Here is a 24012-nt window from a genome sequence, read left to right on the forward strand (position 1 = left end):
TTCATATTGCCCCACATTTGGTTGGTATTGATTTAATCTTTGGTCAAGAAACCCTGTCAGAGTTAAAAGGGTCTTTACAATTTGATACAAATCAATTTCATTGCAAGTCTAAGGAAGTATCATTTACTCCGACCCACAGTGTTTATATTCGCCCTGGCCATACACGTTATGTAACCTTATATGGTAACGTGCCATCTATATACCGGAATCGTGAAGTTCTTCTTAAGAAAGTGTCAAAGGCACCATCTTCCTCGTTTATATTAGCAACATTGCAACGCAATAAAACCATCGTACCTATATCTAATCCCGGTAAGAAGACTCTTCATCTTAGACCTTCTCAACATTTATTTTATTTTAACACTGACAATCTCTTTTTATGTGATTCATCAGATTTTGTGCACCATTCACAACAAATTTCTCATCATTCTCAGAGTACTCTTTCACCTCATAAACCTGAGTTAGAGATTCTTAAGCAGACTATCAATTTGTCTGACGGTTGTATCTTGTCGCCTACTCAGAGAGAGGAGTTTCTGGAGCTTCTAACTAAACATAAGGATGCCTTTAGTTTGTACGGCGAGATAGGTCACTGTCCAAATTTAGAAGTAGATATAGAAGTCACTGATTCGCGTCCATTTTATATTCGTCCATATCACACAAATGAAAGCGATAAACAAGTTATTGATGCAGAACTTGACAAATTAGTCAAGCAAGGTATTATAGCCGAGGGTCATCAATCTTATACCTCTCCGATATTGGTATTGCCCAAGAAAGGCAGCACTGAGAAACGCGTTGTCGTCGATTTTCGTCATTTAAACAACCGCATTAAAAGGTATAATCATCCCTTCCCTTTACTGGCTTCAACATTACAGCGGATAGGTAATGCCTCTCCCAAAGTTCTCAGTTGTTTGGATTTAAAATCTGCCTTTTTCTCTTTGCCCCTTGCCCCTAATGCCCAACAATATACTGGAATCTCATCATATCATGGCGGTCGACATTTCTATTTTAAAAGGCTAACCCAGGGCCTAAGTGTCTCGTCTGCCATTTTCCAGACAAAAATGGATAAAATCCTATCTGCAGTTCCTGACAGCCGCCATTACTGCATTGCACACCATGATGATATTATTATCTTTAGTAAAGATGCCCAGGATCATAGTAAGCATCTTCAGTCAGTCTTCAAAGCCCTGATAGATAATGGTTTAAAGATTTCCCCTGGTAAATGCTCATTCTTCAGGCGTGAGGTCGTCTATATGGGCCACGTCATAAAGGTAAATGATGATGGACTTGTAATTCTGAAGGCTTTAGCGGATCGTTGTCAGTCTATTCAGCATCTCATCCGTCCTAAGTCCAGTAAAGAGGTACGTCGATTCATAGGAGCTGTAAACTACGTATCCAATTTTCTTCCTAGATTACAAGAAGTAATGCAACCTCTCCATAGCATTTCATCAAAAAAGTCCAAGTTTGCATGGTCCAATGTACATGAAGAGGCCTTTCAGAAAGTTAAATCTCTGTTAACTACACCACCAGTCTTGTATCTTCCAACGGCAACAGGTCATCTTACTCTCTATAGCGATACAAGCCGTTCTGCAACTGGCTCATATTTGACACAAGTCATTAATGGCAAGGAAAGGATCTTAGGTTATTACTCAAAGAAATTACCTCCAGCATGTGCCAATTACAGTGTCACTGAACTAGAAATGTTTGGTTTGCTAATAAACATCACCCATTTTCAGTACCTTCTCCAAGGAGTAGAATTCACTGCTGTCGTGGATCATTCTGCCATTGTACACATTCTCAGTTCTAAGAAAGAACCTTGTACTCAACGCCTTAAGAGGATTATCATCAAGCTTTCGCAATATTCCTTCCAAACATGTTATAAAAAAGGTACAGAGATGGTATTAGCTGATTTTTTGTCCAGGAGCTCCACTGATACTCATGATTGTGAAATTGATCAAGTGGTCCCCACAGCCTTTGCCTTTTCAGACTTTGCTTTTCCCATTCTCTCGCCAGTTAATCGACCTGTTACTCGTCGATATGCAAAGGAACAACAAATACCTATCCCAGATCTGTTTCCCAAATCTAAAGCTTCCTCAACTGTTTGCATACCATCTTCAGTATCTCAAGAAGATATACCTCCAACCACTCCTACGTCTGATTTCAACCCAGATTCAGAATCATTTGATAACCAGTCTCAGGCACAGATCCCACATAAGAATGTTTCCAACCAGGTTATCAACCCCGCTAAACCATCAAAGCCCCCTTCTTCGACTAACGTGCCCACTCACCAAAATACAACCTATTTGGGTAAACACAGACCAGTAGTATCCACAACAGAAACTCGTCCCGAGGAGCGTCTTGTTGACAAACCTGAGGATGGAATCGATGATTCAATTCCGATAGACTTGTGTATTCCTCCCAAACCCCTACTTCACAATTGTGAAAAGGTTGTTTCTTCTCATTTTCCAAAGCAAGCTGAACTGACCAAACTCTATAATGTTATTAAGCGTAAGATAATCAGAGATTACAACTTACCTTTTGATCAGAATAAACTTCGCTTAGAACAGGAAACATCTCCTTATTTCAAACAAGTTTATGACTATCTGGCACATGATATCTTGCCTAGCAATCGTAAAGCTGCTAAACGTTTAAAACTACAGTCAGAGGAGTATATTTTAGCAGAACAGCTTTTATTTCGCCTCCTGGTACATGATGATGATCGCTTTACTCTTCAGTTAGCCGTTCCGGAATCAATGTGTAATGGCTTAATCCATCAGTATCATGATAGCCAGTTATGCAATCATCAAGGTGTTGTTCGTACCTATTTAACCCTACGGAAGTTATTCTATTTTCCAAACATGTTTCAGCGAATTACACAGTATGTCAATACATGTTCAACCTGCCAACAATTCAAGCCCAAAACTGATACAGCCAGAGTTTTTCATCCTCGAATCCCTGAGGAATATAATGTTTTCAGCAAATTAAGCATTGATTTTAAGTCTATGCCCACATCAGTTTCTGGTTTCAAACACCTTCTTGTTGTATGCGATGAGATAACACGTTTTGTTATTTGTGTTCCTACAAAGTCTGTCGATGCAGAAACAGTTTGCGAAGCTTTAATTCAGAAGGTTGTTTGCCTATTTGGTCCTCCATCAGTTATCATATCTGATGCTGCTTCAAGTTTCACTGGAAAACTAGTGTCTTCACTCTGCACAGCCCTTGGTATTAGTCAGAAAGTGATTAGTGTTGCCAATCATGGTAGCCTTCTAGTCGAACGACACATCAGGTCAATTTCAGACTTCTTAAAGGTCAGCTTAAATCAATATGGAACCGATTGGGTCAGATACGTGTCTACGTGCTGCTATGCATACAACTCCTTTTCTTCATCACGATTAGGTAGTCTTTGTCCTTACGAATTAGTGTTTGGTCGTAAACCGAAAAATCTTACTCATCTCAATTGGCAATTTGATGGCATTTGTCGCTCCTATTCGGATTATATTTCCCAATTGAAGGACAGATTTGATCATATGTCGAAGACCATAATGGATCTCCAGAAACGTCAGCAGGAATCACAAAACATAAGTGTTGCTCATAATCTGAGTAAGAATCCTGTTTACGGATTGGGTCAGCTGGTTTATGTTCTCAAGCCTTCGTCTTCCAGCTTAACCTCAAATTCACGAAAAATCAAGGCCGATTGGTGTGGTCCTTTGGTTGTCCATCAGGTACTCGATCGAACCCATTACGTTCTTGCCACATTGGATGGCAGGGTGCTTCCGGATGTCTATTCTATTAATAGACTAAAGCCATGTTTTGTACGGTCGCCTAATTTTCAAACTAAAATTACCCATATTGATCAACTGCAAAAGGAGCTGGGTAATGTTCCAGCCAATAATGCTCATACCCTTACTGAAATTAATCCTTTATGTTTAATTACTGATGAGAATGATATTGTACTACATTCATTCAATGAGACTGTAATCCCTTATAATAGGATCACAAAACCAGTTAATTTACACCAGTATGTACATAATAGTGGTGATAACCATCATCTTGCTACTGTTGGGACATTGTCTAATTATCAGTTCACCAAACAATGTCACGTTTTACAAAATGTTTCTAATGTGTCTACCATGGAGTTAAAGAAAGCACGGTTCAAGTGTGGTTCCCTACAAGTTTTAGTTACCATACCGCATACAGAGGCAAGCCATAAGTCTTCTTGGGTCCCTGTAAATTCTTGCCCTACATTATTTGCCATTGTCAATAACCTTGTTCATGATAATAAGCTCCAAGTTACAGGTAGCATTAGTAAATATCGATTGATTAACATGTAATACTGTTATTGTAGTGTTCATTCAGAAACCCAGCTGTATATCAACCTAAACACTGTAGATATCTACAACATGTGTTTTAGTACACTAATGGGGTTCGGAGCATTGTGAATGTTCACTTTAATAGCTTCCATATCGTATATGTAAAAATATTGTTTGAGTTATAATATGTACCATAGTTTTAGTTTTGCTTTTCTTAAAATCATAGTTCACAGTTTGTCCAACCAGTTGTACTTTGACTTCAAAAACTGCGTTTTTGATTTCAGTCGGGGGGATGTTGTATAGCCATATATTAGTTCTAAGCATGTATTATTGTGGTCTGTATCCTGCTACTAAGGATACATGATTTATCTCCCTTACATATTGCCTGTTGTAAGACTTGATAACTTGTATGTTTTGGGAGTGAGCTCCCCTGGTAGGAGGTGAATAAACATGTGCCTATGAAAGAAGTCTTTTGTTTCTATGAATGTCTTCCAATGAAAATATCTGAATACGTGTGGGTTTGACCATTCACAACACTGCAATGACCGTAATTGTATCGTTGTTCCGGTGCATTCTGCGGATTCAAATATGGTGTGAGTATGCAGCGGCGGTTAGCATAACCTGAATCCCCCAGCAATACACCATGGTCTCCTGTCAATAACAATAAATAGAATATAATTGTTAAATACAATTTAAATGGTGACATGTTTTAGAAAGAGTAAAATAGTACATAAATGGGTAGTTATTATTTCACATTAATTACAGGTGTTCGAAGTTAAATAATAAATTTTACTATATAGCGATGAATTATTGGATGTTTTAAAATTTACAGTGGATTTCAAACCACTTTTATATTGGGCTGTATTTAGGAGGGACATGCTTATATTCAACATACCATTTTCCATATAAGTTTTAACTGAGGATTCATTGAAAACCCTAGAATCGTGGCAACTGCAAGGCCACTTCACTATAATGCTTGAAAACCGATGGTCCGGTAGACAGGTAAACTGTAATAAAATATATCAGTGTGCAGGTTACACTTGACCAACAACAATCAGTGCCTGTTGTACTCGTAATCTCTAGAAAATTTACACAATTCCAAATTTTAATTACATAGGCAATTATCTACAGCATAAATAAGTTCCATGATTAACATTTTAATACCTGGGTATTCAGTGCAGGATAACCTTTACGACAAATGTATTCGTTTGTATTCAATGTTGGTGTTTTAATTTAAATTAAGCAGCCGTCAATACAGCCAATTACATTTGGAAAACCTAAAACTGAAAAGTTATTTTGAAAATATTAAAAAAAAGTTGATAGGATTTATGTAAGCCTATTACTGAATCAAAAAAAATTATTTCAATATTATTTTTATTAGGTTATATTCTAATTCCCGCTAGGAAGTATTATCATGTAAAGTTCAAGGTTATGTCAAAATGTCAACAAACGTCGAGGACTTAACAATTAGCTTTGCGATTTTTTATTTATAAAGACAGTTAATTTTGCGTGATTTATGATTATCTTCTCGTTAAACACACTACTAATAAGAGATATCTATAACTTATAAAGTTTATTTGACTGCATGACTTCACAACTTACCTGCAATGTTGAAAAACGTCGAGAAACGTCTACTTCTTCTCGTTCGGTTGGAAATCGTATTATCCGGTTTGTTTAAGGGCATTTGCCACCCTGCGGACGGTCCGGTTGACAGTAGGTTGTGAGTATATTTAACTGATAGCTGCCAGTTGCAAAAAAATCTCAGGGCTACCAAAAGTTGTAGTAACACCGGCAGGGGCGACGACTGCTTGGTTGGTCTACTTAAATTAAAATATATTTCTACAGGATTTATTAATTCTTATGGGTTTGTTCGGTCTCTGATAATTCTTTCAGGCCTAGGAAACAACTGACGTCTGATGAAGTTGGCAGTCATTTTGTTGTGATTTTAAGTTAAGGCAGGGTGTTAGCTAACTTAACTTAAAATCGATTGTAACTTAAAATCTTTGGAAAATGAGTTTGGTGAATATGACTTATCTTAAGTTAAGGTCAAATTTTAGGTTACAATCGATTTTAAGACATTTAAGTTTTCGTGAATAAGGGCCCAGGATTAAGCGGGGTGCTGGCCGGGATGCAGCCAGGGGCCTCCAAACTAGTTTTAAAAATCTTTTATGATTTAATTTTAATGTTGTGCCATACTGACATACAAATTGCACTTGTGTGTGTAACGGACAGGGATCAAAATATGCCCGTTTTTCACTGTTGATGCAAGGCACCCGGTGAGATTTTCATCAAGGGTCCAATGCAGCCTTAATCTGGTCCCAATTTACAAGGATTAGATTTCACAGCCGGATTAATATATTTCCATAATATATAGAATCAATTAATCTGTCCTTTTCTTTTATTTATTTCGCTAAATGAATTTAGGAAAATGAAAAATAAATCGGAAATTGCAACAGAGACGACGGTAACGTTTTTAGCTGTTAGTCAAGGCCTATACGCTAACACGAACCCTATTGACATTAATTCTGTCGACAGGGACTTCCTTGGTCAAACTTAATTTTAAAGTAAACTTTTTACACCATGGCCGGTGTCTAAATCTTGACCATCTTCTCGTTCTTGGAGTTGTGTCAGTTTACCCCCCCCCCCTCATTAGCGAACAGAATCGAATGAAACTAGGTAGGTAACCTTTATAAGGCATGCGAGTCCCTTTTGACGCTTGTTTTTCGCATAGAACTAGAAATCCCTCAACAAAGTGTCAATGCATGGTATGTCATGGCCCAGATATGATTACGTCAGAGCGATTCTAGCATGTGCCACCGAACCAAACATTTCCTAGCGCTACCCCCACCCCACACCCTGCCCATAAGTGCCCCAAGTGTGGTCTGCCTAATAGCGAGAGTCTAACTGCTATCGTTGAATGTACAAAAAAAATACACAAAAAAACAGTAAATGCAGTGGTATAAAAAAAATTTGTATTTTATTACGTTCTCCGCAAAATTCAGTTTATAAATACTAAAATAAATGTCTAAAATAGTAAAATTCAAACAAAATTGAAATACCTTTAATATAATGCATTAGTGTCATAATACTTCAATACATAAATGCTTTTATAAAATATGTTGTTAAACTATTCAGTTTGAATTGATGAAATTCCTAATTTCGATAATCTGTATAAATTTGGTTTCTATTTTAAAAAATGTAAAAACAATACCAAAGTTTATAATCACTTTATAGGCCTATGTAGTTTTTTGTTTTTTGGGTTTTTTTTTTTATAAAAATGAATACAAAAACTAAACCCAAGACAGTGGTGGACTAATTTTGGGACCATTATAGCAAGACAAAAATATTTAAATATGAATGTACAAAATTCAAAGGCTTTTTTGAATCTATATTAGATCTATCCCGTACATGTACTAATTATAGTAAGACAATATATATTCAGCTTGGTTCAGCATTAGCTCCTTCACTTGTAGTTCTTTTTTCATTTATTTTTTCGTGATCCCTTTTTCGTAGTTTACCATGTTTTTCACCTTCTATAGCTAGATGTTGTATATTTTCTATTTTTAGAGCTGTTTTCAGCCAATGGCAGTTCATTACAATATGTATATCCGGCCTGTTTCTAAAATCGTTTTGAAATAACCATAGCACCAACGCTTTACTGTCATCTGTGACCCTTTTGTATTTGTGCCACGGAAAATCCAACTTCCTTTGCTCGTCTAAAACACCGGCGTTTCCTTTACTTTCATCGTAAGGCATTTTCCCCGTGATGAAGATATAAAGTACCACCCCAATGGCCCACATATCGGATTTTTTAGGGTCGTATGGCTCCCCCTTTAAAATCTCTGGTGCTGCGTAAGACTTGGAACCACAGTAAGTCTTACTAAAGTCGTTGATACACTCGTCTTTCACGAAACCAAAATCACACAGTTTGATTGTGTAATCTGAATCTAGGAGAAGGTTCTCCAATTTCAAATCACGATGGGTTATGTTATGGTCATGTAAATAACGAACAGCATCACACAGCTGTTTAGACCAACATTTGGATAAAGCTTCATTAAGCGCTCCAGATTTTTGAATATACCGTAGAACATCACCATGTTCAGCATATTCTAATATCATATACACCCGTCTCCCATCATCAAAATAATCTAGCATTGTTATAATATGAGGGTGGTTTAACTTTGGCCATATGTCAAGCTCTCGTGGTAGGAATTTAGTTTGGAAATCTTTGGGGGCCTTTATTCGATCAACAATCTTTACAGCGGCCTTTGCTTGGTCCTTACCGAAACAATACGCTAATTTAACTTTAGAGTAACTTCCACTGCCCAAGGTTCGCCTAACCAGATAGCCCTTTTTTGCTAGCACAGCTCTGTAAGTAGGTCGGTAAGATACCGGTTCGTTACTATGATTGTAATTCTTCTTTACTTCGACTGGTTCCACTTCAGCCTGCATAACCTGAAGCTCAGTCTGTAGAGCGGTTAAATTGCCGGATTCCTCGGTCATTTCGATCTTGGCTCGCTTAGCAGGCAACATGGACACAATTAACACAACGAATACACCAAAACCGTCAACACAAGAATAGAAACAGTGTTATCACTGAAAAGGGGACTTCCTCTCCAATAATATGGCTTGACTGTGACGTCATAAGTGCATTGACGTCGCACAGCAACCATTTTCGCTGATTCTTTTATGCGCGAAAATTTGTCATGCCTGTTTTGCGTGAGGTTCTGTCAGTATGAACAAAATTCTAAAAGAAATAGTAATGTCTGAAGATGAATCAGAACTTAAGAAACATGGCTACAGTCTTGGATCAACGCTCGGAGAAGGATCATACGCTAAGGTTAAGGCGGCATTTAGCGAAAAATTACAGAAGCGCGTTGCCATAAAAATAATCAACCGAAAGAGGGCTCCGAAAGATTTCAGAGAGAAGTTCCTACCGCGTGAACTAAAAATTTTGGCTTCGATAAAAAATGTGAACTGTGTCCAGATGCATGAAATTATCGAACTAAATAATAAGGTAAACAGTGTTTGTGAGCAAGATTAAGAGCACGCGTCTACTCAACACACAGTAGCTGACAACAATATTTTTGTTCCCCAATAAAATTGTGTAATTTCTGTAGATTCGAACGACTTGAAGAGAGGCTCAACCGTTAATAGAATTAATAAAGTCACCTGAATATGATTTGCGCTCTTATCTTATGTCAATGTCATATAGGCCTATACGTGCATTCCATACATTTCTTAATGCCATTTTAAATAGGTAATGTGTTCCATACTTATTTCCTAACTTTCTATCTTAATTTCTGATTATGGTTCCGGTAAATAGAAAAAGAAGTTTAGGCTCGGCGATCAGGGGCTAAGTGAAGGGTACATAATGGCAGAATTTTAAAAATGTGGAGTTCAAACTAGATTTTTGCCGAGTCGGAGCTAGTCAAAAACATTTTTAAACCTTTTCTTACGATTTTTCCCGGAGATCAGTCCTCGACACTTGTTTCGTTGTGCACTTATAAGTTATATTGGAAAATAATTGAGGAAAATCTCGTATCTATCACTATCAAGTGTTAGTGCCCTAAATTACCTTCTAAATTTATTAAGTTTTAGAATTAACAGACAAGCAAGTAGATTTAGATTATCAGAATTCTAGGATTTGTTAAGACTTAAGAGCTATCTCTAAAATTCAACCCAGCCCGTTTTATTATTCAAAAATAGACTGCTTATACTACATCATAAAGAATAACTCGATGGTTTACAGTTATCTATTAGATATGTTACCGTTTGTTAATTTTGATTTTATTCAGATTTTCATAGTAATGGAGCATGCCGGGCATGGTGATCTGTTAGAATATATTAAACTACGTGGCGCCATACCGGAAGACAGATCAAAGATTTTATTTCGACAGATAGTTGAAGGAGTTGATTATTTACATAAACATCACATGGCGCACAGGTAGGGCTAATTTTTGTAAGGATTCCGAATCTACTGATTTAGTTCGAATCTTCCTTCCCTCCACTACTTTACCTTTCTACAGATATAAAGCCACTGACAATTAATGAAGATTATTTTGTTGTAGACTCACTTAGATGTGAAATGGGAATAATTAGGAGAATTTTGGGCCACCTCTTGAGTTGAACAGGGCACTGGCTCAAGCTGTATAAAATCTGTAACGTGGGTTTGAGTAATTAATTTCATGCTTAATTTCAATATTTTGATAGCTTTTCGTATGCCCACATTTCAGTGTGCGCGTATTGTGTCGCCCATTTCCGTCCGCTCGTCAACAATTGGCTACAGTTTTTAACATAATCTTTTCAAAATTGGTTTGAAACATTGGGGTGATGAGAGGGCTAATCCTGTCAAATTCCGGCGCTCCGAAACCTTTGAATCTGTATAATGTCGTCACCTATGTCCGTCTGTCAACAATTCGTCCGTTAAAGATGTATTATGTAAGATTTAAATAAAGAACTGGCAGTTCTCGCTATAATAGTTAACAAATAGATAATAGGGGATATGTTGAAAGTTTTAGTTAAATTAATTCATTCTGAGAGGAGTTAACGACCATTGCAGATCAATGTAGTCTCGATTGTCATTGCTACCGTTGTGAAGATAATAAATAAAGTCTCGATTATCTATTTTTAAAATAAATCATTAACTGTCAATCGTATTTAAATCTGTTGAAAATCAAAACCATCCGAAGTTCTTGAGAGTTTTTTATGGGCCTGGCATGTAAATAATTGGCTAATTAATGATTTATATAACATTTGAGGCCAAACGAAATATCTGCACTAGAGTCAGATTTAGATCTTGAATAATGCATCTTTAGTAAGATAGAGGATGCATTATTTAACACATTGTTTTCAAATATGGTCAATTGGGGTCATGAGAGGACGAACTCTATCGATTTTCAGCGCCCTGCGACAACACGCCCCCCCCCCCTTTCCCTATACTGCCCCCCCCCTACACACACACCCACACAAACACACACACACCCTCTCAGAAAATTTTGCTGGCGCGATAGAGGCTACAGTTTTCAATGGATTTATTTCCGATTTGGTGTGCAGCAACAGAACTGTGACAGGATAAACCCTATTGGTTTTCAAATTTAATGTGTATCATTTTAATCGGAAAGTGTTGATTTTCAGAATTGTATGACTTTCTATGCCAGAGATATATTATGTGTGTAGAAAAGCATGTGAACACGATAGAGATTTGATTTCTTGAGCCATAATCAAATTTGCTCAACATCCAAGTTATCCTTTCGGATAAACTGTTGAGTGTGCATATTTCCATTATTATCGATACTCAGCGTTCTACGAACTACCGTTCTGAAGTTAATCAACTTTTTCCAAAAACCTGGTTAACGCGATAGAAGCTGAGATTATTTGATATCTGAGATGATAAACCCTGTTGTATTTTTACCGTAAAATGACTGACAGACAGTTGCCAGTAAAATCACTGTATTTTAACACTGACTTGTAAATGTGGCCCTAAATGGTAGATTTAGATTTACAAATACCACGTAAATTTACAATGAGTGTGAAGTTACTTTGAGGTAAATTTACAACCACAGTGTAAATTTACAGTGAGTGTAAGATAACCTTGTGGTGAATTTACAACCATGGTGTAAATTTAGAGTGAATGTAAATTTACCCCACTCTCTATTTACTGCAAGCACAATGTAAATTTACATCGAAGTTATTTTACACTCTTTGTAAATTCACATGCTGTTTGTAAATCTAAATCTACCACTTAGATGTAAATTTACAAGTCAGTGTTAAAATACAGTCATTTTACTGGCAACTTTCTGCCAGTCAATTTACGGTAAAAATACACAAAAATATTATTTACAGTTTGGTTAGGTACTTATCTTAATGATTGTTTTTCAAATATTTATGTCTCGTATGCCCCTATTTTACAATTAAATTCGTATTTCAGATGTAGCTGTACGGAGATAGATTTTAACATTTTCAACTGAAAATTTGACAGAATTGTAATATTTTTGTCAAATAGAGCGATAGAGCGGACGTGTTTTCTTTCCAAAAGAAAAAAAAATGAAACATCTACTGCTGGACCCTCGTATACCATTGCACCTCGTATCTTGTTTAATAATTGTGATACACAATTCATTTTGAGCGGTGAATATATTTTGGCTATAAAGAACAGCAGACTATGCTAACACAGCAGAGAATTCAATAAACAGTGGCAATCTGGAACGTACTATACTTGGGAAAAGGCCAATTTATCTGCGCAGGATTAAAAAATTAAAATATGTCTTCCATATGTAAAAACAAATGGATTACTGGGCATTAAAATGTTCTTTGTGTTATTTTTTTTTAGGTGTCCCCTTCTTTCGGAATTGGTTATGAAATGCAAACTATTAAAACAAGGGGGGCGGGGGTAGAAGGTCATATGATTAAACGCGTCATTGAATCAAGTGGCGTGGTTTTAATTTCCCCTTGGGTTTTCTTCGGGTTCTCCGATTCGTCCCACAGCTAAAGACCATTACGCGTTAGTCCTGGACGACAATATATATATATTTCGGTTCGGTTATGTAACGGACTTTTCTTATAAACATCACCATCCAAAATCAGTAACCTCTTGTGTACGTTTAATTCAAAGCGTGTGGTTAGTGAAAGTTCAGTTAGTAGCGGATCCAGACACTATGAAACACAAGCAATATGTGGGCGTATTGTCCTCTCCCTGTCTGTCGTTCCGTCCGTCAACAATTTGCTTGTGAAAGCGATAGAGGCTAGAGTTTTTGATGGATTCTTTTCAAATTTGGTGTAAAACATTGCGGTCATGAGAGGAGAGGAACAGCCCTGTTGATGTTCAGCTTTCCGAAAGAGTGAGAGGATGGGCCCTATTGATTTCCCTGTTCTCCGTCCATACGTTATTCTTTAAGTGTCATTTTAATAACTGGGCAGATAAATAAACTATAAACATACTTATGGAAAACAGCTACTGATTTATTTAAGCGACGTTTCGAAAAGTATTCTCTCAACGTATTAGCTTGAAAACTTTGAGAGAATACTCTTCGAAACATCGCCTTAATAAATCAATAGCTGTTTTCCATAAGTATGTTATAAGCATTATATCACGAGAGGATGAGACCTATCGGTTTTCAGCTTTCCACGATTTTCTATTCCAGAGTTATCACCCCTTTGCCAAAAACCTTGTTTTAACACGATATAAGCTACAGTTTGACGGATTGTTTTCAAATTTGACGTGAAGAATCGTGGTTCCACGACGTTTTGTTTGGAGTTATGCCCCCTTTTCTGAAAACCCTGTGAAGACGATAGAGGCTATAGTTTTTATACGCCCACATTTTCCTGTGGACGTATTATGTCGTCGCCCCTATCCTTCCGTGCGTCCGTCCGCTTGTCAGTTCACAATTTGTTTGTGGACCCTGTAGATAATAATAATAATCCATCTTGTATAGCACTGGCACATTCAGTAAAACTGCTCAGTGGCGAAAAATTAATGCTGAAAATCACTTAAAACACTCCTTAAAATTTAAAAGTAAAACTCTGTTTAAAAGGTTAACGATTAATAGCACTGTAAACATATTTAAATCACTGATTAAAAGCCACATTAAAATTGTGTGTTTTGAGATTCTTCTTAAAACTTGAGACGGAACAACTTTGTTTAATGGAAAGGGGCAGTTTATTGCATTATGGGGGGGGGGGCAGGCAGATGGCTCCCACTCCAAATTTTGTGTTTGTTTTGTGTGCTCTAAGTTGTAGATTTGATGAACTGATGGAACGTTGAGGAATATATAGATGAATTAAATCTTTAAGGTAGGACGGAGAATCGTGATTGTTGAGGCAGTAATGGGTGAGGGTGTTGATTTTGAAAGGGCCATACTATATACCGGAAAACACAGGAAAACACCCGGAAAACAACCGGAAAACACCATTTTATACTGAATACCGGAAAACACCGGAAAGACACTAAATACCGGAAAACATCCTCAATACCGGAAAACACCCTAAATAGGTAACCCAGAGCCTGGTCCTCTGTGTGCGGTTTTGGACCAATTGAGCGCCGATGAAGGAAGGTCAAGGTCATTACGATGTTCGTTTTACAAATAGCCCCCCCCCCCCATAAATTTTTTTTAAAAAATTCCGATTTTTTTCTCTCCAAAATTTTGTTGATGCCTATTATGTTTTGAATGTTTTAAAAGACGCAATCAGTCTACCTCCATCATTGACCATATTTTATTTCTATTTTAATTTTAGTTTTCAGTAAATTTCAGTAGATTTCAGTGTTTCAGTATTTCAGTAGATTAAACACAGCCCTCTGAAGGCCCCGTTATATGCCGGTTGCGCCGGTCTCCTGATTCTTAGTAGTAACGCTGGCATCAGGGTTGTACGAATTAGTGGAAGGCACGATTAGGCCAACTCCTCCCTAGGTAACAAAAAATCGCATCATAAAACAGCAAGTATCATCAAAAGCGAGTTAATAAATCTCTGAATAGTTCGAGTTGAAGTTCCAGGTTTAACCGCTATGTGTCCTAATCACCAAACGAAATGGATGCCACGCAATTCTCGGACAGGCTGTAATCTGAAAAGTGTCTATCCTTTCCAAGAGCTATCCATCTCGTTGGAAGGGCTAAAAATCTACTTGTTTCTGAGCTTACTTTCATTCCAGGGTCAAATATAATCACTTGAACCATAATAATATTCAACATATTCCATCATATTCCGAGGGCCGCACACAGGATTTTTTTCTGGATTACTTTTCGAGCTTTTTTCCCCAACTTGTTGACCAGTTTTCCTCGAGAAACCCCCAACTTTCGCCCAATTGTCCATGAGAAAACTACATATTCTAACTTACTGCATTTACGGGAAGTGGTAAGCTGGACGTCTGTGAAAAGGGTTGATCGATAAATTTTCAAGTAAGCAATTGTTGTTTTTGTTTGTGAAATAGAGGACTCTAGCCGAGAACCTCAGGCAACCAATTTGTTTCATGTACTACTATTGTAATAAAACATTACTATGTTAACCACTTCCTGGTGGCTGAAGACTTACACCGAATGCGTATTCGGAAAAAAATGTCCCCGAGAAAATGTTTTTTCCGACAATCGATATTCGAGATGTCTTCTTTTGCACAAATTATGCTGCACTGTGTAAGAACTTGCATCCTTTGATCTGAAGGGGTTGGGCGGCTATTTGTAAAACGAACATCGTAATGACCTTGATTTCCTTCATCGGCGCTCACTTGGTCCAAAACCGCACACAGAGGACCAGGCTCCGGGTTACCAATTTAGGGTGTTTTCCGGTATTTAGGATGTTTTCCGGTATTTAGTGTTTTTCCGGTGTTTTCCGGTATTCAGTATAAAATGGTGTTTTCCGGTTGTTTCCCGGTTGTTTTCCGGTGTATTCCGGTATATAGTATTGCCGATTTTGAAACATATTCTATAATTTATAGGTAGCCAGTGTAGATCTGCACGGATTGGGGTTATGTGTTCTCTAATGTTGGTTCTTGTGATAATTCGGACAGCTTTATTTTGAATAGACTGTAGTTGGTGGATGAGATATGATGGTAAACCGTAAAGAAGTGAATTTGAATAGTCTAGTCACGAAGGCATTGGTGAGCAATTTTGTGCTATCAGTGTCCAAAATGATTCTGATTCTGCCGATCCTATAAAGATGGAAGTTCGCTTTCTTGCAGATGCTAGAAACATGTCGTTTCAATTTCAAATGTTCATTCAAGAGCACTCCAAGATTATTGTACATCACCAGCGAGCACAGAGATGTGCAAAGATAGCCCCCCCCCCCCATTTGTGATCATTGAGGTTGAGGAAGTTAGACTTCATCCAGTTACGAATATCTTCTATGCGCGCCTCTAATTTCTTTAGGGTTTTGTTGTTGCATCTACCTCCACATAGAGTTGGGTGTCATCTCCGTACATGTGGTGGTGAAGATCGTGGCGTCGCATTATGTCGGCAAATGGTGTGGTGTAGGAAGGAAATAGCAGTGGGCTGAGCACTAATCCCTGAGGCACGCCGTAGCGAAGACATTTTGGCTTAGTTCTTATGCTGTCAACGATAACCTCTTGCTTACTACCAGTAAGATAGGACTGGCACCAGTCTAGTGCAGCACCATTAGCACCGAGTCTGGATGATAGGCGTTTGAATAGCACCCATCGACTGATCAATCGTGTCGAACGCTGCGCTCAAATCCAACAGGACTAGGGCAATGGTGCTGTTGTTGTCAGTAGAGGAAACGACAGTATTGTATATACGCACTAATACGGATTACGTGCTGTGACATTTTCGATAGGCTGACTGGAATTTAGCCCCTAGACAATTTTCTTCTAGATGATGACACAACTGTTCAGCTACAACCTTTTCAACCAATTTTGAAATAAATGGCAGATTGGAGACATGTCTATGTTAGGGTCAAGTGTTGGTTTTTCAGAAGTGGGTTAACTAGTGTAGACAGCCTTTAGGGATGGTGAGACTTCTGATGTTAATAGTGATGTATTGACGATCGATGTAATCATACGTAGTAAATCATCTAAACATTTCTTGAGTAGCCAGGTTGGAATAGGATCTAAGGAGCGGGATTTGGGTGACGAAGAAGAAATCAGTTTCTTTATTTTAGCTTCAGAAACAGGTTTCAAGTGATTAAGCAAGCGCCCAGTAATTGTTTCGTCAGGTTGGTTAAAGCCTAGTTGATCATTATCAAGTTGATCTCTAATAGAAGATACCTTTTTATCGAAGAAATTAGAAAATGTCAGTGGTCTAGCCAGACGGAAGGTTGGATGAGTGAATGGACTGCAAAAGTTTATTCGTAATTTTGAAGATTGCTTTAGTATTCCGTTTGTTGTCCTTCAGCTGTTGTTGAAAGTGTTGTTTTTCCGATGCTGCGATGAGGTTATTGGTGTTTGATCGAGCAGAGCGTTGATTTTGCCCACTTCTTCTCTGCCTTACGACGTAATCTTTTTGATTGACGGATTTCATCATTGTACCATTTTGTGTTGGGTCACATGGCGATGGTTTTGGTTAGAAGTGGGGCATGATCGTTTAGTAGGTCTGTTAAAACTCTGTCGTAGGCTTCAGTCTGTTCGCTCATGCTATTCTGTGAGATGATCCACTGCAGTTGCTCAATTTTTGGCCAATTTTAATTAAACTTAAACTATATGTTTATATCCCTTAGATCTCGGTTCCTTTCGGTATTGGAATGTATTTGACTGTGATTTCATGAATTATGGCCCCTGATTGTACGAAGAAACACGTTTTTAACTCCGATTTTTATGAACGATCTTGCCGCATATCATACCGTTACTTTGTGAAAATCTGACCGAAACTGCCTGACAAAATTGTCGCTCAATGTACGCAAATAGTGTAAAAAGTATGTAATACCAACGTTGGGGCCCTCTAGAGGTCACAGTTTTTATCCGATTTTGATGAAACTTAAAATATATGTTTATATCCCAAAGATCTCGGTTTCTTTCGACATTCGCGCATATCGGACCCCTGATTGTACGAAAAATCGACAAAATGGCTGCTCCTCGTACGAAAATAGTGTAAAACTATGTTATGTAATACCAAGGTTGTGGCCCCCCTAAAGGTCACAACTTTGATCCCATTTGGATAAATAAAATATATTTTATATTCCAAAAGATCTCGGTTTCTTTCGATATTCGCGCATGTCGGACCGTAACTTCCTGAATTGGACGAAAAATCGTGTTTTTGACCTGTGAACCCTCTCCCTCTAAAGGTCACAATTTTTATTCCATTACTAGTTTAAGATGATATACGTCTCTATATTCTTTTTAAAAAAACCAACTTAAAACACACTTATTTAAACAAGCTTTTAACTGATTCTGTATACGACTTTTAACACGTCCATAATTTTGGTTTAACGATTATATTCTCACGTGATGTGAAAGGGGCCACTATAAATATGCTGTAATAATAATGATAATAAATAATAATGAAAGTTGATTTCGAATTTTGTGAAAATTGGACGGAAACTAACCAACAAAATGACCCCTCCCCGTATGCAAATAGTGCAAAAGTATATAATACCAAGGTTGTGGACCATCTAGAGGTCACAATTTTTTTTCCGATTTTGATGAAACTTAGAATATATCTTTATATCCCAAAGATTTCGGTTCCTGTAGATATTCGCGCATATCGGACCATATCTTCCTGGATTATGGCCTCTGATTGTAAGAAAAATCACATTTTTAGCTTGTGGACGCTCTAGAGGTCACAATTGTTATCAGATTTCAAAAACCGATTAAATATATCACTGTTACACCATAATTTGAAAAATCGAAACGAAAGTGTCGGACAAAATGGCCACTCCTTGTACGCAAATAGTTTAAAAGTGTTTATACGAAGGTTGTGGACCCTCCAGAGGTCACAATTTCTGTCCGATTTTGACGAAACTTAAAATGTATGTTTATATCCCAAAGATCTCGGTTCCTGTCGGTATTACTGTATTATAGCGCCTTATTGTACGAAAATTCGCTGTGTTTTAAGCTTGTTCTCTATCCATCTCTTGCAAAATGTGGGCGTATCTTGCATGGCAACCGCTGGTTAAAACTGAGCCTTTGGCAGCATGTGCATGACAGACTAAATTAAAATGGTAAATCAGTTTTTAACTAAAACTACCCGACAAATTTCCCGCTCCTCGTACGCAAATAGTGTAAAAGTATGTAATACCAAGGTTGTGGACTCTCTAGAGGACACATTTCTTCATCTGACTTTAAAAATCACTTTTAAATATATCACCGTTACACCATAAAGACGGTTGAGTTCGAAATTCGTGAACATCGGATCGAAACTGTCCGACAAAATGGCCACTCCACGTAAATAAATAGAAAGAGAGAGAAATGGAGTTTAACGTCCACTCGACACAAACTAGATCATTTCAGGATTAACACATGGTTCGATTTTATATCAATAATTCGCTTGCGCGTAGGGGTCTTTATAACTATGGGAGGAAACCGGAGAACCCGGAGAAAACCCACGGGGTTTGACAGGCGACCATACTCCTTGTCACGCACCACGTACTACAACCGGGGAATCGAAACCACGCCAGTTGACTCAATGACAGACCATATGATACAACGATCACGTGCTAACCATTCAGCCACCCAACCCCCCTGTAAGTAATATAGTGTAAAAGTATGTACTGGCATGTATTGGACCGTAACTTCCTGAATTATGACCCCTGATTGTCCGAAAAATCACTTTATTTGAGCTTGTTCTCTATCCATCTCTTGCAAAATGTGGGCGTATCAAATTTATTTCCGTAATATGCACGGAGAAAATCTGCGGGAGAAAATCTCATGTAAAAAATCTTAAGCTGAAATTTGATGTCAAAAGTTAATTATTGAAAGTAAACATTCTGTTGCTGAAAGTAGAATACTGACGACTTAAAGTTGAAAAGTTGGATAAGAATTTTCTCTTTTGCTTTTGATTTTCTACTTTCTACTGCAGATCGCATTTGAACCTAATACCCCTCCATATTTATTGGCTTGAAAACTCAATTACCCAAAGTTAATATCAACAATTCAATTTCAATATGCCCCCCCCCCCTCTAATATCCCTATTAAAATCAGCGCGTAATGTCTGCGCAATATTTGATTCTAACATGAATAATGGAAGCCAGTGTTTATATTGGCAAAATTAGAAAGTTTATTTCTCCAGTATTACACAACCAAACATTGGTTTACTTAGAATAAAAAAAATAAAATAAGTACCTACCCATGTAACTACTTGTCAAACCGCAACACGATTTCACTATCTGTGTTCTGGATTATCTCTGTTCACAGTTGCTGGTAAATGACCCACGACCAGTCCACAATCAGTTTATATGTAACGAAAGGACTGGTTGACGATTGAGTAAAATTTGAATTGAGTGATTGTTTACATAGGCAACAATAAAAATTTGAAAATGTAACCCCATTTTTTTTTTTGGTGTTTCAGAGATTTGAAGTGTGAAAATTTACTGTTAGATAATTCAAACAATATCAAACTTTCCGATTTCGGATTCTCTCGATTCTTTGACTCGGGAGATATGAGCAGAACTTTTTGTGGTAGTGCAGCTTACGCAGCTCCAGAAATTTTGCAAGGCATAACTTACCATATACCTCTACACGATGTTTGGAGTATGGGCGTTATCCTTTATATCATGGTAAACTATTTTTATACAAGAATGTTCTATTGTGTTATTATGTATGTTATTGTACTGATAAAAAAGAGAAAATGTACATCGATAGTTATCGATAGAAAATGGAAACTTAAGTTTCATCGATAGTATGTCATCGTATATCATTGCGTTCAGCCCGGCAGTAAATCAGTGAGTATCCCCGTTCGATCCCGGTGTTCGTAGTTCGATTTTCGGTAATGGCCCTACGTCTTTTACGCAAATTATGAAATAAATGTACGTACATGTAGATCTTCTACAGCCCACAATTGTTGTGTGTTCAAGTGCATCCTAAAATTTATGTTCAGGATCAAACGGTCTCCAATGATTTTGGTGCGCATCGAACTTTCCGTTCCCGTGTTAAGCCCCCTTTTACGACAGCCTTGTGTACGTGATACAGCCTATTGTTTTTAACAGATTATTTTTTCAAACTTGGTTTGACGGATTGTGGTCACGACAGGGCGAACCCTGTCGGTAATTTGTTGTAAAGCATTGGGTTCATGGAAGGATGAGCTCTATCGGCTTTTCTTGTTCTCCGTCTGCCATTTACAAAATGTGGGCAACCGCTTGTTATCGGATTGTTCTGCTATTTAATAATTTGTAGTGTTACCTGTCTGAGCTATGTCTTTCAAATAAAGCCTTGTTAACTCAATTGTTATCCAATTTTTTAAGCCAACATTTGGTCGTATAATGTCGTCATGCTGTCCGTCGGTCCGTGAACAATTAATTGGCTTGTGAACGTGATAGAAGCTACACTTTTCGACGGATTCTTTTCAAATTTGGCGTGAAGCATTGTGCTCATGAGACTACGAACCCTATCGATTTTCAGAGTTTTGGGGGTGCCCGCCCTTTGCTAAAAACCCTCGCGAATGCGATATAGGCTACAGTTTTCGACGGATTCTTTTCATATTTGGTGTGAAGCATTGTGGTCATGATATTTAGAGTTCTACTGCTTATTTCTGAGATACCCTCTCCCCCCCCCCCAACCGCCTTGATGAAAACCTTGTGAAACGTGATAAAGACTATAGTATTTAACGGATTTCTTTCAAATTTGGTGGGAACCATTCGGGTCATGAGAGGATGAACCCTATCGATATTAAGCATTCTATGACTTCAAGTTCCGGAGTCATCAAATTTGTTCAACAGACAAGTTTTCCTTTCTGATAAGCTGCAGTTGAGACAAAGATGTTGTGTGGGCGTATTTTCCCGCTTTGCGTGGTTATCATTTCAAAAAAAGTCATTGTATATTTTGTTTCATTGTATATTTTGTTTCATTATATATATTTGACATTAACTTCCAGAACTATACCCCTTGATATGAAACCTTGTTATCACTTTAGTAAAGGCTAAAATATTCAGATCCTAGTGGATTTTCAACAATTTGTGGTATTCATGGAATGATATATACATGTATGCCCATTTATAATCGTTCGGTATTTTTTAATACGTATAGATTACATAGTTATTATGAGGAAGACACACAGGATGCTATTGCTATAAATATCCCACAAACTCACTGTTTGTTCCGCTATATACATATACGAGGGAAAGGTCTATTGATTTTCAACCATTTCTAGCGGTCTCATTTTAACGTAAATGCCACTATGTTACTTAACCTTCAGAGGCTTCAATTACCATAGGTTCCACAACTACTTACATGTATAAGAGTAAGATTCCTATCGATCGTCAGCCATTTATGGCTTTAGCTTTTCGAGTTTTGCACCATTCTTACATTATTGATGCTACACTTCTTATATTTATGCTTACACGTGTTGTCCATCCTGGGACGTTCTTTTTATTTTCGTTATTGTAATTGAAACTGATATAGATTCACATCAACTGACATAAAATCGGATGATGTTAAAATGATTGACTTTCTTCTTTTCATGTATAATTGTTTAAAATTTTTTGGATACGGAAAATGAGAAGGACAGTGTATTTTTCAGGTGTGTGCATCCATGCCGTATGACGATTCCAATATAAAACGAATGATAAGAGATCAGCTCGAGAGGAAGGTCGGGTTTTCAAAATCAAAGAAAATTTCACATGAATGTAAAGATTTGATTCACAAAATTCTAGAAGTCAATGTAAAAAAACGTTTGCAAATTCCAGCAATTTTGACACATATATGGCTAAGAATTGATGCACCTCATTCAAAATCTAACGAACTAGTTCCTTCATCAGCGTGCCATCCAATGACAAATCGCGAAAACAGATCACGAATTATCACTGACCTTCATCTTACTCCAGAAGAAAGGGTGATAGCCGACCAAGGTAAGAATAAAGACGAATCTGCTACGAGATCTGGTGGAAGCTGGGGATTATCCAGAGAAAAGGGAACTGATCCTGCTAGAGCAGAACAGTTAGATGGGCGTGCCGCTTCCCCAGATGTCGAAGATGCTAACTCCCCAATAGATCAACTTAAAATAGCTAACTAATTTATTATATAACTAAATATAGCTAACCAATTTGTTTATTTTAATTTATATAGTATTAAAAGTTATTCCACGCCCCAGTAAAGCAAAACGGCCTACCCAAACACAATACACTTTTTATACGCCCACATTTCACATATTCCTGAAGCAATAGCCCGAGAAATGCCTCCCTGGCCATTGCTATATAGATTGGCTTCTGCTGATACTTGAGCTTTTGGGGGAGTGAGTCTTTTATTCCGTTCAATCAAATCTCTCCTAAGCACAGCAACATGACAGCCCTTCGTTTTATCTGGGGTCTTCCCTAAAACTTTGGACAGTGATTTAAGGTATTAAAAACGGTCAAAGTATTGTTCGTCTCCAAACAGTATTAAATAGTATTGTTTATAATTGTAGCATTGTAGTAGCCTCGTTTGTCACGCAATTAGTTTTTCTGCAATATTCTGCTGTGCACTGGTTAATTGGGCGTTATAATTATAAATTATTTCGTGAGTCATGACGTAACGTTATGTAAACATATTTGGTCCAATTTGGAGCCCTGTTTAAAGCCGAATGATATTAGCAGGCAATTTGTTATTGGTTGTTAATTGGACTATTGACCAGTCATAATTTGGAACAGAAATTTGCTTCCATTACAGCAGTGTTAAGTGGGATTAGCTCTAATCAAACGAAACACTGCGAGGAGTATGTCATTACGCCCCACCCCCTCATCATGTGGATGTATTATGTTATCGCTCCTGTTCGTCCGTCCACATTTTGCTTGTGGGTAGTCTATGGGCCACAATTTTTATCTGATTTTGAAGAAACTTCAAATATAGGACTGTATATTTCACTATAACATCCTGGATTATAGCCCCTTGCTATACGAAAAATCGCGTTTTTCGCTTATGGCCCCACTAGAGGTCACAAATTTTAATTTCAAAAACCGTACATATTATATATATAACCGTTACAACATAATTACTGTTGAGTTCGAATTTAATGAAAATCGGACCGAAACTATGCAGTGTAAAGTCATGTAATACCAAGTTTGTGGACCCTCTAAAGGTCACAATTTTTATCCGATTTTGATGACACTTGAAATATATATTCATATCCAAAAGATCTCGGTT

The 24012-nt window shown here is 37.5% G+C and overlaps 1 protein-coding gene across 1 annotated transcript in view; it reads left to right on the forward strand.

Annotated features, from left to right (window-relative positions):
* Positions 1-657: 657 nt before the first annotated feature.
* The window catches only part of LOC126821483 (testis-specific serine/threonine-protein kinase 1), a 33224-nt gene continuing 9869 nt past the window's right edge, over positions 658-24012 (forward strand). Inside the window, exons 1-5 of the mRNA XM_050549925.1 lie at positions 658-701; positions 9039-9321; positions 10103-10251; positions 20249-20456; positions 22415-22565. Of these exons, the coding sequence (XP_050405882.1) occupies positions 658-701; positions 9039-9321; positions 10103-10251; positions 20249-20456; positions 22415-22565 (835 nt within the window). The remainder of the gene's footprint in view (positions 702-9038; positions 9322-10102; positions 10252-20248; positions 20457-22414; positions 22566-24012) is intronic.

Source organism: Patella vulgata, chromosome 5, assembly GCF_932274485.2.
Source record: "Patella vulgata chromosome 5, xgPatVulg1.2, whole genome shotgun sequence".
In the NCBI taxonomy this organism is placed as follows: domain Eukaryota; kingdom Metazoa; phylum Mollusca; class Gastropoda; family Patellidae; genus Patella; species Patella vulgata.